The following is a 17,369-nucleotide window of genomic DNA, read 5'->3' as shown; positions in this document are numbered from 1 at the left end:
CTCCTATGATGAAGAAGAGGCCACGCTATAGTGTTGAAGATAGGCCATTCACTCTAGCACTGGATGAAAGGCCCTGAAATATTTCAGTTGAGAACATCCAAGCATTTGCGTAACTCATGTTCCTGGATCCTGAGTTGAGATCTTGCACAGCCTCTTCTTCATCATTACCGACGAGCACTCCACACTCTGCTGCACTATTGCCCGAGTGTTCATCGAAAAAAACAATGTGGTCCTCTGCAGTAAAAAAAAAGATGGATGTCATGGCGACGCAATCTTTTGTTCTGTTCTTGAATACCTTAGGGGGGTTCATGCCAGAATAAGATGACAAAGGATGGAGGGGAATTGTATTCACAGAAGGGCAATGGGAATAGATGGACAAAGGATAAACACACGAACAAAGACAGAACTAGCACGGCACTCGGTAGAGCATATACCTCCATCAGACAGAACAGTTTACGTTTTGTATCCCGCCGGATCTGCATCTGTCCACAACGTTTTGAGATATCCTGCTAACAGACAGACAATTAGACAAACACACAAACAGACAGACACAGGGGGTGAAACCATAACCTCAGTCCACCTCCAGTGGCAGAGGGAGCTAGAGAGTTCATAGAACACCTTACCGCACGCAGTCTTGAGAAAAAAAGGACATGGGCGGGGTCTGAGGGCAGCAAATTTGATTGGTCGAGATTACGTAAAATGCCATAATATTTTGTCCAAGTACTGCTAAACCGAAGGTTTTTGGAAGTTCCCAGAAGGTGATGTTTGTTCTCCAGTGTTCAAGTATATAATTAAATTGAAATAAATTAAAGATTTTAAAGGTTGTAAAGGAATAAGAATTTTTTGAAAGCTTACCGCCGTTGCTGCAGCGTCTCTTACACCACCTTGTCAACTTTCCTGTCACATTCGTTAGTCGTGCCTGTTGTTTGTGTCCTTTATGACGTCGTCGCTAAAAACAGTAAGTTTCCTGTTCGGAATGATTTTCAATGTCGTTGGACTGCCAGACAGAATAAAAACATCATCTCACTCCTCTCTGCTCATGCGAGATTGGGACAAATTCAGAGGCAAAGTTCTGTAAAACTGCAGGTTCATTTTCTGATTGGTGTTCGAAATATAACATTCAATATAAATTATGTTCCTCGATCATAAACTGACGTTTGTGGACAGACAAAGTGACCAATTGCTTAACCCCACTTGTTCCTTCACGTGTGTGGGATAATAAGCGTAGAGCCTGCAAAAGAGAAGTGGGAGAAGGAGGTAAACAGGATTCGCGGGGGTAGAAAAGTTTATAGGTGAGAAATGTATGGTTCGGTCCATCCTGTGCAGTTGTAGCGGTTACCAGTAGCATGACACAATTACCCTGCACCGGCCGATGACGCAACCGGCGAGCGGTCACGTGTCCGGACTCGCCCGGACGTGTTGAGACTTGCCTTTACCGGGCGAACGCTTGCCTTGCATACCACGCCCCGTTGAGAGGCGTGGCTTATCTATTTGCATACCACGCCCCACCTGAGAGGCGTGGCTTTTGTGTGTTGAGTTTCTGATATATATTGCCGCCCGTTCGATGGGCTGATTCAGTGCTTTGGAGTTCGTTTGAGTGAGCTGGGAATAAATAGCTCAGAGAAACCTAATTCCTGGCATCGTCCATTTTGTCCGATTTTATCGTGCGAGCACAGCTCCCACAATTGGTGACCCCTTTCTACGAACACGGCGATGGAGTCAGCTGTAGCTTTGAAGCTCCCGGGCTTTTGGGAATCTCACGCAGCCGTTTGGTTTGCTCAAGCGGATTCTCAATTCGCCCTGCGAAAAATTACGGAGGACACGACGCGCTACCACCACGTGGTCTCCGCGCTCAACGCCTCTGCCGCGGCCCGGGTTCTGAGCTTCCTACAGCACCCACCGGACGCTGACAAATACGGCGTGCTCAAAGGCCTACTCCTCGGTGCGTTTGGACTCACGGAGACCGAATGCGCACGACAACTACTACACCTCCCGGAGCTGGGCGACGCCCGTCCGTCCGAAAGCATGGACCACATGCTTGCTCTTCTCGGTGACCACAGCCCGGACTTCCTCTTCCGCGAGCTGTTTCTCCAGCGGCTACCAGGGCAGGTACGGTTAGCTTTGGCTAATTCGCCCATCACGGACCCTCGCGCCCTGGCCAAGGAGGCCGATAAATTTTGCTCGGCCAGGCGACATGTCGGAGCGGCCGCCTGGGACCCTGGGCCGACCGAGGCAACGCCTGCGCCATGACCGGCGCCTCCACCGGCCGAGTCTGCGCCACTGACGGCTGTGGCCGCCGCGACGCCCCGTCGACCGAATCCGACGCGACCGCCGGAGCCTCCACCAGCGCGGACCATGTGCTATTACCACGCCAGGTTCGGGCAGAAGGCCAGAACGTGCCGCCCACTGTGCACTTTCGGCGGGTCGGGAAACCACCAGGCCGGCGCTCGCTGCCTGCCATGAGCATCGGCCATTCAGGCAGCCTTCTGTTTATCACGGACACGGAGTCCGGGCGGCGTTTTTTGTGCGACACCGGCGCTCAGCTGAGCATGATACCCGCCTCGGTGGAGGACAAACAGGCCACCCTTTGCGGCCCCGCTTTGGTCGACGCAAACGGTTCCTCCATCCGCACCTTCGGTTCGCGCAGCGTCGAATTCTGCTTCGGGGGGCAGCACTTTAGGTGGGACTTCATCACGGCGAACGTGCCCATGGCCTTGCTGGGTGCAGATTTTCTTTGCGCGCATGGGCTTTTGGTCGACGTCAAACGGCGTCGGCTCATCAACGCGGAGACCTTCAGCTCGCTCACTTGCTCATTGAGCGGCTCCGCTCCGACCAAGCTAGCCTGCGCGCTCCCGGCCATGGACGATTTCACCCGCCTACTCGCCGAGTTTCCCGCCCTCACGCAGCCGACGTTTTCGGCCGTCGCCGTCAAGCACGGCGTCGAACACCACATCCCGACCACAGGTCCACCGGTCTACGCCAGAGCTCGCTGCCTCGACCCGGCCAAACTCGCAGTAGCGAAGGCGGAATTCGACGCGCTGGAGCGATTGGGAATTGTGCGACGCTCGAATAGCGCGTGGGCCTCGCCCCTGCACATCGTGCCCAAACCGGGTGGCGGATGGCGACCATGCGGCGATTACCGCCACCTCAACGACGCCACCACCCCCGACCGGTACCCGATACCACACATACAGGACTTTTCCGCCCGTTTGGTGGGGCGGGTGATCTTCTCCAAGGTCGACCTCATTCGGGGCTACCACCAGGTACCTGTCCAGCCGGCCGACGTTCCGAAGACGGCTGTAATTACACCTTTTGGCCTCTTCGAGTTCCTCCGAATGCCGTTCGGCCTTAAGAACGCGGCTCAGGCCTTCCAGCGGCTGATGGACAGTGTGCTGCGCGATCTCACCTTTCTGTTTGTCTACCTGGATGACATTCTCATCGCCAGCACTTCCCGGGCGGAGCACCTCGTCCACCTGCGCACGCTTTTTGAGCGCCTTGGCCAGCACGGCCTCATCATCAACCCGGCGAAATGCCAGTTTGGCGTAACGGCCGTCGACTTCCTGGAGCACCGCATCACGAAGCGCGGGGCCGTCCCGCTGCCTACCAAGGTGGAGACAGTCACAAGTTTCCCGTGCCCTCGCTCCATCAAGGCCCTACAGGAATTATTGGGGATGGTAAATTTCTACCACCGGTTCGTGCCTCGCACCGCCCAACTCATGCGCCCCCTGTACGAAGCCCTCCGGGGCAGGCCGGCCAAGCACGACGTCGCCTGGACCACAGAGATGGACATGGCGTTCACCGGCGCTAAGCTGGCCCTCGCCAATGCGACCATGCTGGCGCACCCGGTGCTCGACGCACCCATCGCCCTCACCACGGACGCTTCCGACTACGCGGTGGGCGCCGTGCATGAACAGTGGGTGAACGGGGCTTGGCAACCGCTGGCCTTCTTCAGCCGGCAGCTTCGCTCCCTAACGAGCGCAAGTATAGCGCTTTCGACCGCGAGCTCCTCGGCCTTTACCTGGCTGTTCGCCACTTCCGCCATCTTTTGGAGGGCCGCCCGTTCACGGCGTTTGTGGACCACAAACCCCTGGTCTTCGCCATGGCCAAGGTTACGGAGCCGTGGTCGGCCCGCCAGCAGCGCCACCTCTCCGCTGCGTCCGAATTTACGACGGACATCCGGCACGTTGTGGGCAAGGACAACGCTGTGGCCGATTGCCTCTCCCGGTCCGGCGCGTACGCCGTCCACCTGGGTGTGGAATTCGCCCGCATGGCGGCCGAGCAGACCGCCGACCCCACGGTGCAAGCCCTCCGGACAGCGGACACAGGCCTGCGGTCGGCCGACGTCCCCTTCGAGGACACAGGCACAGTTCTCCTGTTTGACGTCTCCCTGGGCCAACCTCGCCCCATCGTGCCCACCAGATGGCAGCGGCACATTTTTGACACCCTCCACGGCCTTTCCCACCCGGGCCGGAAAGCATCACAGAAGCTCGTGGCAGCGAAATTCGTCTGGCACGGGCTCTGTAAAGACGTCCGCGACTGGGCCAATGCTTGTGTCGCCTGCCAGCGCGCGAAGGTCCACCGGCACACCCAGGCCCCGTTGGCACCATTCGACGTGCCCGCGCGGCGCTTCGACCACGTCAATGTGGACCTGGTGGGACCCCTTCCCTCCTCGCGGGGCTTCACCCACCTCCTCACAATGGTGGACAGGACCACTAGGTGGCCGGAGGCCGTCCCGCTGGCATCAACAACATCCGCCGACGTGGCGCAGGCCTTCATTGGCACCTGGATTGCCCGTTTTGGCGCCCCCTCGGACATCTCCTCCGACAGAGGTCCGCAATTCACCTCCGAGCTTTGGGGCGCGGTCGCCCAGGCCTTGGGGGTCAAGCTTCACCGCACCACGGCCTACCACCCCCAAGCCAATGGCTTGTGCGAGCGGTTCCACCGCTCGATGAAGGCCGCTCTCAGGGCCAGCCTCCAGGACGACGGTTGGGCCGACAGGCTCCCGTGGGTCCTATTGGGCCTCCGAACGGCCCCTAAAGAGGACCTCCAGGCTTCCACCGCCGAGCTGGTCTACGGCCAGCCACTGCGCGTGCCGGGCTCGCCAACGCTCGGTCCTCCAGGAGGCCGCCAGGAGATTTGCCCCCTTGCCCACGTCCCACCACGGCTGCCCCCAACCCCACGTCCCCCCAGTACTTCGCACTGCGGAGTACGTTTTTATCTGGCACAGCGCACACCGGGGACCGCTCCGGCCGCCGTACGATGGACCTTTCCGGGTCCTGAAGAGGGACGACAAGTCGTTCACCATCGACATCGGCGGCAAGGCGGACCGCATCTCCGTGGACCGCCTCAAGCCGGCCCATTTGGACCTCGACCAACCTCCACGGTTGGCCCTTCCTCCACGACCGGTCCGTCCCCCGTCAACCAGGCCCCCCGCCCGGCCATCCACCGCCCCGCCACCTACCACCCCCACACGAATCGTCAGGGGTCGTTTCGGCTGGGTCATCAAGACCCCCCTCAAACTGACTCTCCCGGTGCATGTTAATTTTGGGGGGGTTACCGATAGCATGACACAATTACCCTGCACCGGCCGATGACGCAACCGGCGAGCGGTCACGTGTCCAGACTCGCCCGTGCGTGTTGAGACTTGCCTTTACCGGGCGAACGCTTGCCTTGCATACCACTCCCCGTTGAGAGGCGTGGCTTATCTATTTGCATACCACGCCCCGCTGAGAGGCGTGGCTTTTGTGTGTTGAGTTTCTGATATATAGCTATTGCCGCCCGTTCGATGGGCTGATTCAGTGCTTTGGAGTTCGTTTGAGTGAGCTGGAATAAATAGCTCAGAGAAACTTAATTCCTGGCGTCGTCCATTTTGTCCGATTTTATCGTGTGAGCACAGCTCCCACACAGTACTTTATTGAACTGTATAAAACGTATTTTAGGGCTTGTGCTGCTTATAACTCCCCCCTTACAAAGTACTTGTTCACCACCCCCCCCCCCTCCGAATCTTCAAGCACTCGTAAAGGTTCTTTTTCCTCACTCCACACTCTGCCCAAGTTTTGTCACATCACTCAATGGGGATTGAATATGGTCGTGGTGGTTATATGGGGAACAAAGGGCAGTTTCCTAAATTAACATAACTGCATTTACAATCGCTTGAATGTGCATTGGCATAAAATGCGGTTCGAAGCTCAAAACAGCTTAACCGCACATCAGGGGCGTCAGAATTCCCGGATTGCACAAGCGAAATGTTATGTGTACGTGAACGCATATGCGACCCCTTCTGATTGGGCGGTCAGCGCAGGCAACGGACGGGGGCGGAGCAAGTGGAACCCGATCGCGATTGAGGGAGCGGGAGAGACGCAGACAAGCAAAGGGAAGGCAGGGGGTGGGTTGGGGGAGAGGCTGGGGGTTGTGACAGGGACAAGGAAATGTTGCAGAAAGGCACACGGCGAGGTGCACCTTATTGCTGGATGCAAGCTGGCTCTGTGCGCGCTCGGAAGGCTCCTCAGGTAAGGACCGACAAGGGGCGATCAACGTCGCTCCTCACACACCCACATTAACATTAATAATCCCTACCCTCCTTTCTTCCTCTCCACCACCGCTCTACGGGTGTGGAGCGCATTGCCGGCCGCGCCCTTGCGCTGCCTGCGATAACAAGTGAGTCCTTCATTCATCATTGGGAGAACACGTTTTTCATTCATCATTGGTAGGACATGAGCGAGTTTTTCATTCATCATAGCGCCTTGGCCACATCCTCACCAAGGAGGTAGACCAAGGTAGGACATGAGCGAGTTTTTCATTCATCATTGGTAGAACATGAGTGAGTTTTTCATTCATCATTGGTAGAACATGAGTGAGTTTTTCATTCATCATCGGTAGACCATGAGCGAGTTTTTCATTTATCATTGGTAGACCAAGAGTGAGTTTTTCATTCATCATCGGTAGACCATGAGCGAGTTTTTCATTCATCATTGGTAGAACATGAGCGAGTTTTTCATTCATCATAGGTAGACCAAGAGTGAGTTTTTCATTCATCATTGGTAGACCATGAGCGAGTTTTTCATTCATCATTGGTAGAACATGAGTGAGTTTTTCATTCATCATCGGTAGACCAAGAGTGACTTTTTCATTCATCATCGGTAGACCATGAGCGAGTTTTTCATTCATCATTGGTAGAACATGAGTGAGTTTTTCATTCATCATCGGTAGAACATGAGCGAGTTTTTCATTCATCATTGGTAGAACATGAGTGAGTTTTTCATTCATCATTGGTAGAACATGAGCGAGTTTTTCATTCATCATTGGTAGAACATGAGCGGGTTTTTCATTCATCATTGGTAGAACATGAGCGAGTTTTTCATTCATCATTGGTAGAACATGAGCGGGTTTTTCATTCATCATATTCATAGGTAGACCAAGAGTGAGTTTTTCATTCATCATATTCATAGGTAGACCAAGAGTGAGTTTTTCATTCATCATATTCATAGGTAGACCATGAGCGAGTTTTTCATTCATCATATTCATAGGTAGACCAAGAGTGAGTTTTTCATTCATCATATTCATAGGTAGACCAAGAGTGAGTTTTTCATTCATCATATTCATAGGTAGACCATGAGCGAGTTTTTCATTCATCATATTCATAGGTAGACCAAGAGTGAGTTTTTCATTCATCATATTCATAGGTAGACCAAGAGTGAGTTTTTCATTCATCATATTCATAGGTAGACCAAGAGTGAGTTTTTCATTCATCATATTCATAGGTAGACCAAGAGTGAGTTTTTCATTCATCATATTTATAGGTAGACCAAGAGTGAGTTTTCATTCATCATATTCATAGGTAGACCAAGAGTGAGTTTTTCATTCATCATATTTATAGGTAGACCAAGAGTGAGTTTTTCATTCATCATATTTATAGGGAGACCAAGAGTGAGTTTTTCATTCATCATATTCATAGGTAGACCAAGAGTGAGTTTTTCATTCATCATATTCATAGGTAGACCAAGAGTGAGTTTTCATTCATCATATTCATAGGTAGACCATGAGCGAGTTTTTCGTTCATCATATTCATAGGTAGACCAAGAGTGAGTTTTTCATTCATCATATTCATAGGTAGACCAAGAGTGAGTTTGTCATTCATCATATTTATAGGTAGACCATGAGCGAGTTTTTCATTCATCATATTCATAGGTAGATCAAGAGTGAGTTTTTCATTCATCATATTCATAGGTAGACCATGAGCGAGTTTTTCATTCATCATATTTATAGGGAGACCAAGAGTGAGTTTTTCATTCATCATCGGTCGAACATGAGCGAGTTTTTCATTCATCATAGGTAGACCAAGAGTGAGTTTTTCATTCATCATCGGTAGACCAAGAGTGAGTTTTTCATTCATCATTGGTAGGACATGAGCGAGTTTTTAATTCAACATAGGTAGACCAAGAGTGAGTTTTTCATTCATCATCGGTAGACCATGAGCGAGTTTTTCATTCATCATAGGTAGACCAAGAGTGCGTTTTTCATTCATCATCGGTAGACCATGAGCGAGATTTTCATTCATCATAGGTAGACCATGAGCGAGTTTTTGTTTCATCATAGGTAGACTATGAGCGAGTTTTTAATTCATCATAGGTAGACCAAGAGTGAGTTTTTCATTCATCAAAGGAAGACCATGGGTGAGTTTTTCATTCCTCATAGGTAGACCAAGAGTGAGTTTTTCATTCATCATAGGTAGACCATGAGCGAGTTTTTCATCATCATAGGTAAAACATGAGCGAGTTTTTCATTCATCATTGGTAAAACATGAGGGGGTTTTTCATTCATCATAGGTAGACAATGAGCGATTTTTTCATTCATCATAGGTAGACAATGAGCGAGTTTTTCATTCATCATAGGAAGACAATGAGCGATTTTTTCATTCATCATAGGTAGAATATGAACGCGTTTTTCATTCATCATCGGTAGACCATGAGCGGGTTTTTCATTCATCATTGGTAGAACATGAGCGAGTTTTTCATTCATCATCGGTAGACCATGAGCGAGTTTTTTTATTCATCATTGGTAGACCATGAGCGAGTTTTTCATTCATCATAGGTAGACCATGAGCGAGTTTTTCATTCATCATAGGTAGACCATGAGCGGGTTTTTCATTCATCATTGGTAGAACATGAGCGAGTTTTTCATTCATCATAGGTAGAATATGAACGAGTTTTTCATTCATCATAGGTAGACCATGAGCGAGTTTTTTTATTCATCATTGGTAGACCATGAGCTAGTTTTTCATTCATCATAGGTAGACCATGAGCGAGTTTTTCATTCATGTAGAACATGAGCGAGTTTTTCATTCATCATAGGTAGACCATGAGCCAGTTTTTCATTCCTCATAGGTAGACCATGAGTGAGTTTTTCATTCATCATAGGTAGACCAAGAGCGAGTTTTTCATTCATCATAGGTAGACCATGAGCGAGTTTTTCATCATCATAGGTAGACCATGAGTGAGTTTTTCATCATCATAGGTAGACCATGAGTGAGTTTTTCATTCATCATAGGTAGACCATGAGTGAGTTTTTCATTCATCATAGGTAGACCATCAGCGAGTTTTTCATTCATCATAGGTAGACCATGAGTGAGTTTTTCATTCATCATAGGCAGACCATGGGCGAGTTTTTCATTCATCATAGGAAGACCATGAGCGACTTTTTCATTCATCATAGGGAGACCATGAGCGACTTTTTCATTCATCATTGGCAAACCATGAGCGAGTTTTTCATTCATCATTGGGAGAACAAGTTTTTCATTCATCATAGGGAGACCATGAGCGAGTTTTTCATTCATCATTGGGAGAACAAGTTTTTCATTCATCATAGGTAGACCATGAGCGAGTTTTTTATTCATCATAGGTAGACCATGAGCGAGTTTTTCATAATCATAGGTAGACCATGGGCGAGTTTTTCATTCATCATAGGTTGACCATGAGTGAGTTTTTCATCATCATAGGTAGACCATGAGCGAATTTTTCATCATCATAGGTAGACCATGGGCGACTTTTTAATTCATCATAGGTAGACCATGAGCGAGTTTTTCATTCATGTAGAACATGAGCGAGTTTTTCATTCATCAAAGGCAGACCATGAGCGAGTTTTTCATCATCATAGGTAGACCATGAGCGAGTTTTTCATTCATCATCGGTGGAACAAGAGTGGGTTTTTCATTCATCAAAGGAAGACCATGGGTGAGTTTTCCATTCATCATCGGTGGAACATGAGCGAGTTTTTCATTCATCACCGGTGGCCATGAGTGTGTTTTTCATTCATCAAAGGAAGACCATGGGCGAGTTTTTCATTCATCATAGGTATAAGATGAGCAAGTTTTTCATTCATCGTTGGTGGAACATGAGCGAGTTTTTCATCATCATAGGTAGAAGATGAGCGAGTTTTTAATTCATCGTTGGTGGAACATGAGCGACTTTTTCATCATCATTGGTAGAAGATGAGCGAGTTTTTCATTCATCATCGGTGGAACATGAGTGTGTTTTTCATTCATCAAAGGAAGACCATGGGCGAGTTTTTCATTCATCATCGGTGGAACATGAGTGTGTTTTTCATTCATCAAAGGAAGACCATGGGCGAGTTTTGCATTCATCACAGGTATAAGATGAGCAAGTTTTTCTTTCATCATTGCTAGAACAAGACGAGGCCTCTATTCATCATTGGTGGACCAAGAGTGAGTCCTTTATTCATCATTGGTAGAACAAGAGCGAGCCCTTCTTTCACCATTGGTAGACCAAGAGTGAGCTTATCATTCATCAAAGGGAGAAGAAGAGCAACTACTCCATTCATCATCGGTAGAATACGAGTGAGTTTTTCATTCATCATTGGAAGACCAATCCGTCATTCATCATTCGTAGAACAAGAGCGAGTCCACAATTCATCATTAGTAGAACAAGAGTGAGTCCTCCATTCATTATTAGTAGAACAAGAGTGAGTCCTCCATTCGTCATTAGTAGAACAAGAGTGAGTCCTCCATTCATCATTAGTAGAACAAGAGTGTGTCCTTCATTCATCATTAGTAGAACAAGAGTGTGTCCTCCATTCATTATTAGTAGAACAAGAGTGTGTCCTCCATTCGTCATTGGTAGAACAAGAGTGTGTCCTCCATTCGTCATTGGTAGAACAAGAGTGAGTCCTCCATTCGTCACTAGTAGAACAAGAGTGAGTCCTCCATTCGTCACTAGTAGAACAAGAGTGAGTCCTCCATTCATCATTAGTAGAACAAGAGTGAGTCCTCCATTCATCATTGGTAGAACAAGAGTGAGTCCTCCATTCATCATAGGTAGACCATGAGCGAGTTTTTCATCATCATAGGTTGACCATGAGTTAGTTTTTCATCATCATAGGTAGACCATGAGTGAGTTTTTCATTCATCATAGGTGGACCATGAGTGAGTTTTTCATTAATCATAGGTAGACCATGAGTGAGGTTTTCATTCATCATAGGTAGACCATGAGTGAGTTTTTCATTCATCATAGGTAGACCATGAGTGAGTTTTTCATTCATCATAGGTAGACCATGAGTGAGTTTTTCATTCATCATAGGTAGACCATGAGCGAGTTTTTCATTCATCATAGGTAGACCATGAGCGAGTTTTTCATTCATCATAGGTAGACCATGAGTGAGTTTTTCATTCATCATAGGTAGACCATGAGCGAGTTTTTCATTCATCATAGGTAGACCATGAGCGAGTTTTTCATTCATCATAGGTAGACCATGAGTGAGTTTTTTATTCATCATAGGTAGACCATGAGTGAGTTTTTCATTCATCATAGGTAGACCATCAGCGAGTTTTTCATTCATCATAGGTAGACCATGAGTGAGTTTTTCATTCATCATAGGCAGACCATGGGCGGGTTTTTCATTCATCATAGGCAGACCATGGGCGAGTTTTTCATTCATCATAGGTAGACCATGAGCGACTTTTTCATTCATCATAGGGAGACCATGAGCGAGTTTTTCATTCATCATTGGCAAACCATGAGCGAGTTTTCATTCATCATTGGGAGAACAAGTTTTTCATTCATCATAGGGAGACCATGAGCGATTTTTCATTCATCATTGGGAGAACAAGTTTTTCATTCATCATAGGTAGACCATGAGCGAGTTTTTTATTCATCATAGGTAGACCATGAGCGAGTTTTTCATAATCATAGGTAGACCATGGGCGAGTTTTTCATTCATCATAGGTAGACCATGAGTGAGTTTTTCATCATCATAGGTAGACCATGAGCGAGTTTTTCATCATCATAGGTAGACCATGGGCGACTTTTTAATTCATCATAGGTAGACCATGAGCGAGTTTTTCATTCATGTAGAACATGAGCGAGTTTTTCATTCATCAAAGGCAGACCATGAGCGAGTTTTTCATCATCATAGGTAGACCATGAGCGAGTTTTTCATTCATCATAGGTAGACCATCAGCGAGGTTTTCATTCATCATAGGCAGACCATGAGTGAGTTTTTCATTCATCATAGGTAGACCATAAGCGAGTTTTTCATTCATCATCGGTGGAACAAGAGTGGGTTTTTCATTCATCAAAGGAAGACCATGGGTGAGTTTTCCATTCATCATCGGTGGAACATAAGCGAGTTTTTCATTCATCACCGGTGGACATGAGTGTGTTTTTCATTCATCAAAGGAAGACCATGGGCGAGTTTTTCATTCATCATAGGTATAAGATGAGCAAGTTTTTCATTCATCGTTTGTGGAACATGAGCGAGTTTTTCATCATCATAGGTAGAAGATGAGCGAGTTTTTCATTCATCGTTGGTGGAACATGAGCGACTTTTTCATCATCATAGGTAGAAGATGAGCGAGTTTTTCATTCATCATCGGTGGAACATGAGTGTGTTTTTCATTCATCAAAGGAAGACCATGGGCGAGTTTTTCATTCATCATCGGTGGAACATGAGTGTGTTTTTCATTCATCAAAGGAAGACCATGGGCGAGTTTTTCATTCATCATAGGTAAACCATGATGAGTTTTTCATTCATCATAGGTAGACCATGAGCGAGTTTTTCATTCATCACAGGTATAAGATGAGCAAGTTTTTCTTTCATCATTGCTAGAACAAGACGAGGCCTCTATTCATCATTGGTGGACCAAGAGTGAGTCCTTTATTCATCATTGGTAGAACAAGAGCGAGCCCTTCATTCACCATTGGTAGACCAAGGGTGAGCTTATCATTCATCAAAGGGAGAAGAAGAGCAACTACTCCATTCATCATCGGAAGAATACGAGTGAGTTTTTCATTCATCATTGGAAGACCAATCCGTCATTCATCATTAGTAGAACAAGAGCGAGTCCACAATTCATCATGAGTAGAACAAGAGTGAGTCCTCCATTCATTATTAGTAGAACAAGAGTGAGTCCTCCATTCGTCATTAGTAGAACAAGAGTGAGTCCTCCATTCATCATTAGTAGAACAAGAGTGTGTCCTTCATTCATCATTAGTAGAACAAGAGTGTGTCCTCCATTCATCATTAGTAGAACAAGAGTGTGTCCTCCATTCGTCATTGGTAGAACAAGAGTGTGTCCTCCATTCGTCATTGGTAGAACAAGAGTGAGTTCTCCATTCGTCACTAGTAGAACAAGAGTGAGTCCTCCATTCGTCACTAGTCGAACAAGAGTGAGTCCTCCATTCATCATTAGTAGAACAAGAGTGAGTCCTCCATTCATCATTGGTAGAACAAGAGTGAGTCCTCCATTCATCATTAGTAGAACAAGAGTGAGTCCTCCATTCATCATTGGTAGAACAAGAGTGAGTCCTCCATTCGTCATTAGTAGAACAAGAGTGAGTCCTCCATTCATCATTAGTAGAACAAGAGTGAGTCCTCCATTCATCATTGGTAGAACAAGAGTGAGTCCTCCATTCGTCATTAGTAGAACAAGAGTGAGTCCTCCATTCGTCATTGGTAGAACAAGAGTGTGTCCTCCATTTGTCATTGGTAGAACAAGAGTGAGTCCTCCATTCGTCATTAGTAGAACAAGAGTGTGTCCTCCATTCATCATTAGTAGAACAAGAGTGAGTCCTTCATTCATCATTAGTAGAACAAGAGTGTGTCCTCCATTCATCATTCGTAGAACAAGAGTGTGTCCTCCCTTCGTCATTGGTAGAACAAGAGTGTGTCCTCCATTCGTCATTGGTAGAACAAGAGTGAGTCCTCCATTCGTCACTAGTAGAACAAGAGTGAGTCCTCCATTCGTCACTAGTAGAACAAGAGTGTGTCCTCCATTCGTCATTGGTAGAACAAGAGTGAGTCCTCCATTCATCATTGGTAGAACAAGAGTGAGTCCTCCATTCATCATTGGTAGAACAAGAGTGAGTCCTCCATTCATCATTGGTAGAACAAGAGTGAGTCCTCCATTCATCATTGGTAGAACAAGAGTGAGTCCTCCATTCATCATTGGTAGAACAAGAGTGAGTCCTCCATTCATCATTAGTAGAACAAGAGTGAGTCCTCCATTCATCATTGGTAGAACAAGAGTGTGTCCTCTATTCATCATTGGTAGAACAAGAGTGAGTCCTCCATTCATCACTAGTAGAACAAGAGTGAGTCCTCCATTCGTCACTAGTAGAACAAGAGTGTGTCCTCCATTCGTCATTTGTAGAACAAGAGTGAGTCCTCCATTCGTCACTAGTAGAACAAGAGTGTGTCCTCCATTCGTCATTTGTAGAACAAGAGTGAGTCCTCCATTCGTCACTGGCAGAACAAGAGTGAGTCCTCCATTCGTCACTAGTAGAACAAGAGTGTGTCCTCCATTCGTCATTTGTAGAACAAGAGTGAGTCCTCCATTCGTCACTGGCAAAACAAGAGTGTGTCCTCCATTCGTCATTGGTAGAAGAAGAGCGAGTCCTCCATTCGTCACGGGTAGAACAAGAGTGAGTCCTCCATTCGTCACTGGTAGAACAAGAGTGAGTCCTCCATTCATCATTGGTAGAACAAGAGTGAGTCCTCCATTCGTCACTGGTAGAACAAGAGTGAGTCCTCCATTCATCATTGGTAGAACAAGAGTGAGTCCTCCATTCATCATTGGTAGAACAAGAGTCAGTCCTCCATTCATCATTGGTAGAACAAGAGTGAGTCCTCCATTCATCATTCGTAGAACAAGAGTGAGTCCTCCATTCATCATTGGTAGAACAAGAGTCAGTCCTCCATTCATCATTAGTAGAACAAGAGTGAGTCCTCCATTCATCATTGGTAGAACAAGAGTGTGTCCTCTATTCATCATTGGTAGAACAAGAGTGAGTCCTCCATTCATCACTAGTAGAACAAGAGTGAGTCCTCCATTCGTCACTAGTAGAACAAGAGTGTGTCCTCCATTCGTCATTTGTAGAACAAGAGTGAGTCCTCCATTCGTCACTGGCAGGACAAGAGTGAGTCCTCCATTCGTCACTAGTAGAACAAGAGTGTGTCCTCCATTCGTCATTTATAGAACAAGAGTGAGTCCTCCATTCGTCACTGGCAGAACAAGAGTGTGTCCTCCATTCGTCATTGGTAGAAGAAGAGCGAGTCCTCCATTCGTCACTGGTAGAACAAAAGTGAGTCCTACATTCGTCACTGGTAGAACAAGAGTGAGTCCTCCATTCATCATTCGTAGAACAAGAGTGAGTCCTCCATTCATCATTGGTAGAACAAGAGTGAGTCCTCCATTCATCACTAGTAGAACAAGAGTGAGTCCTCCATTCGTCACTAGTAGAACAAGAGTGTGTCCTCCATTCGTCATTTGTAGAACAAGAGTGAGTCCTCCATTCGTCACTGGCAGAACAAGAGTGAGTCCTCCATTCGTCACTAGTAGAACAAGAGTGTGTCCTCCATTCGTCATTTGTAGAACAAGAGTGAGTCCTCCATTCGTCACTGGCAGAACAAGAGTGTGTCCTCCATTCGTCATTGGTAGAAGAAGAGCGAGTCCTCCATTCGTCACTGGTAGAACAAGAGTGAGTCCTCCATTCGTCACTGGTAGAACAAGAGTGAGTCCTCCATTCATCATTCGTAGAACAAGAGTGAGTCCTCCATTCATCATTGGTAGAACAAGAGTGAGTCCTCCATTCATCATTCGTAGAACAAGAGTGAGTCCTCCATTCATCATTGGTAGAACAAGAGTGAGTCCTCCATTCATCATTAGTAGAACAAGAGTGAGTCCTCCATTCATCATTGGTAGATCAAGAGTGAGTCCTCCATTCATCATTAGTAGAACAAGAGTGAGTCCTCCATTCGTCATTGGTAGAACAAGAGTATGTCCTCCATTCGTCATTTGTAGAACAAGAGTGAGTCCTCCATTCGTCATTTGTAGAACAAGAGTGAGTCCTCCATTCGTCACTGGTAGAACAAGAGTGTGTCCTCTATTCTTCACTGGTAGAACAAGAGTGAGTCCTCCATTCGTCACTGGTAGAACAAGAGTGAGTCCTCCATTCGTCACTGGTAGAACAAGAGTGAGTCCTCCATTCATCATTGGTAGAACAAGAGCAAGCCCTCAATTTATGATTGACACGGCACAGTGGAATCTCCCTGTTGGAAATGATTTTTTGCATCCGGTCGTGTCCTCCATGTACTCTTCTCTGTCCTTCACTTGTCCGACATTGTATCTCATTCTCCAAGCTCGGTATCCATCAGATGACTGTGGCATCCGATTTTTAAACCAAAGGAAAGGAAGTGGCGCTTTCTAAATATGTGCTGTTAGCATTGCTTCCTCTGAAGCAGAGTATCGTGTCGGACATCCTTGTCCATGAGCCTCGACTGGCGCATACAGGAAGAAAGTAATCAAAGAAAATGACTTCAATTACATGGAAGTGTGACATGTGACGGTGGGGCGACTGACAATGTTTACATCATAAGGTCAATGTATTTTCCTTGTATTAAAAATAGATAAAAAATATTTTTTCCACACAATGTCATAAATATAGCAACAACTATGAATCAAAATACCTGAAAACATCCCGGGCGTCTTTTTAAAGTGGTTTGATGAATTTTTTGAAGGGACTGTCTGAGATCAGTTATGAGGAAAGGATGGCAGTACAGAGATGGCGTGTTTGCCTCTGAACTGTCTGCTTGATGATTTGCTTCTTTGTGGCATCGAATACGATTAGGTTTGCCATCGTCATGGGCAAAGGGAAGGCAGAGTACATCGTCCTTCGGATTTCCATTCTGTGTTTCGATTGTGCATGTTGAAAATCCCATGCTATCTCTCGAAAAGAGCAGGCTATTGTGGACTGTGCCATGGCCAGCCTCATTAACCCAACTTAGATTAATTGATGTGGATGTGAAATTGGATTTAGTTCATGGTGGGGTTGAGGTTAGTAAATGAATGTTGAGTTAAA

The 17,369-nt window shown here is 46.9% G+C and overlaps 1 protein-coding gene across 1 annotated transcript in view; it reads left to right on the top strand.

Moving 5' to 3' along the window:
* The first annotated feature begins 6,174 nt into the window (after nt 1–6,174).
* LOC137415931 (MOB kinase activator 2) overlaps nt 6,175–17,369 on the top strand; it is an 89,282-nt gene continuing 78,087 nt past the window's right edge. Inside the window, exon 1 of the mRNA XM_068101488.2 lies at nt 6,175–6,509. Within this exon, the coding sequence (XP_067957589.2) occupies nt 6,175–6,509 (335 nt within the window). The remainder of the gene's footprint in view (nt 6,510–17,369) is intronic.

This window comes from Myxine glutinosa, chromosome 1 (assembly GCF_964187855.1).
Source record: "Myxine glutinosa chromosome 1, kmMyxGlut1.1, whole genome shotgun sequence".
Lineage (NCBI taxonomy): Eukaryota > Metazoa > Chordata > Myxini > Myxiniformes > Myxinidae > Myxine > Myxine glutinosa.
The sequence above is the reverse complement of the archived record's forward strand: the minus strand, read 5'-3'. Positions and strand labels throughout refer to the sequence as shown.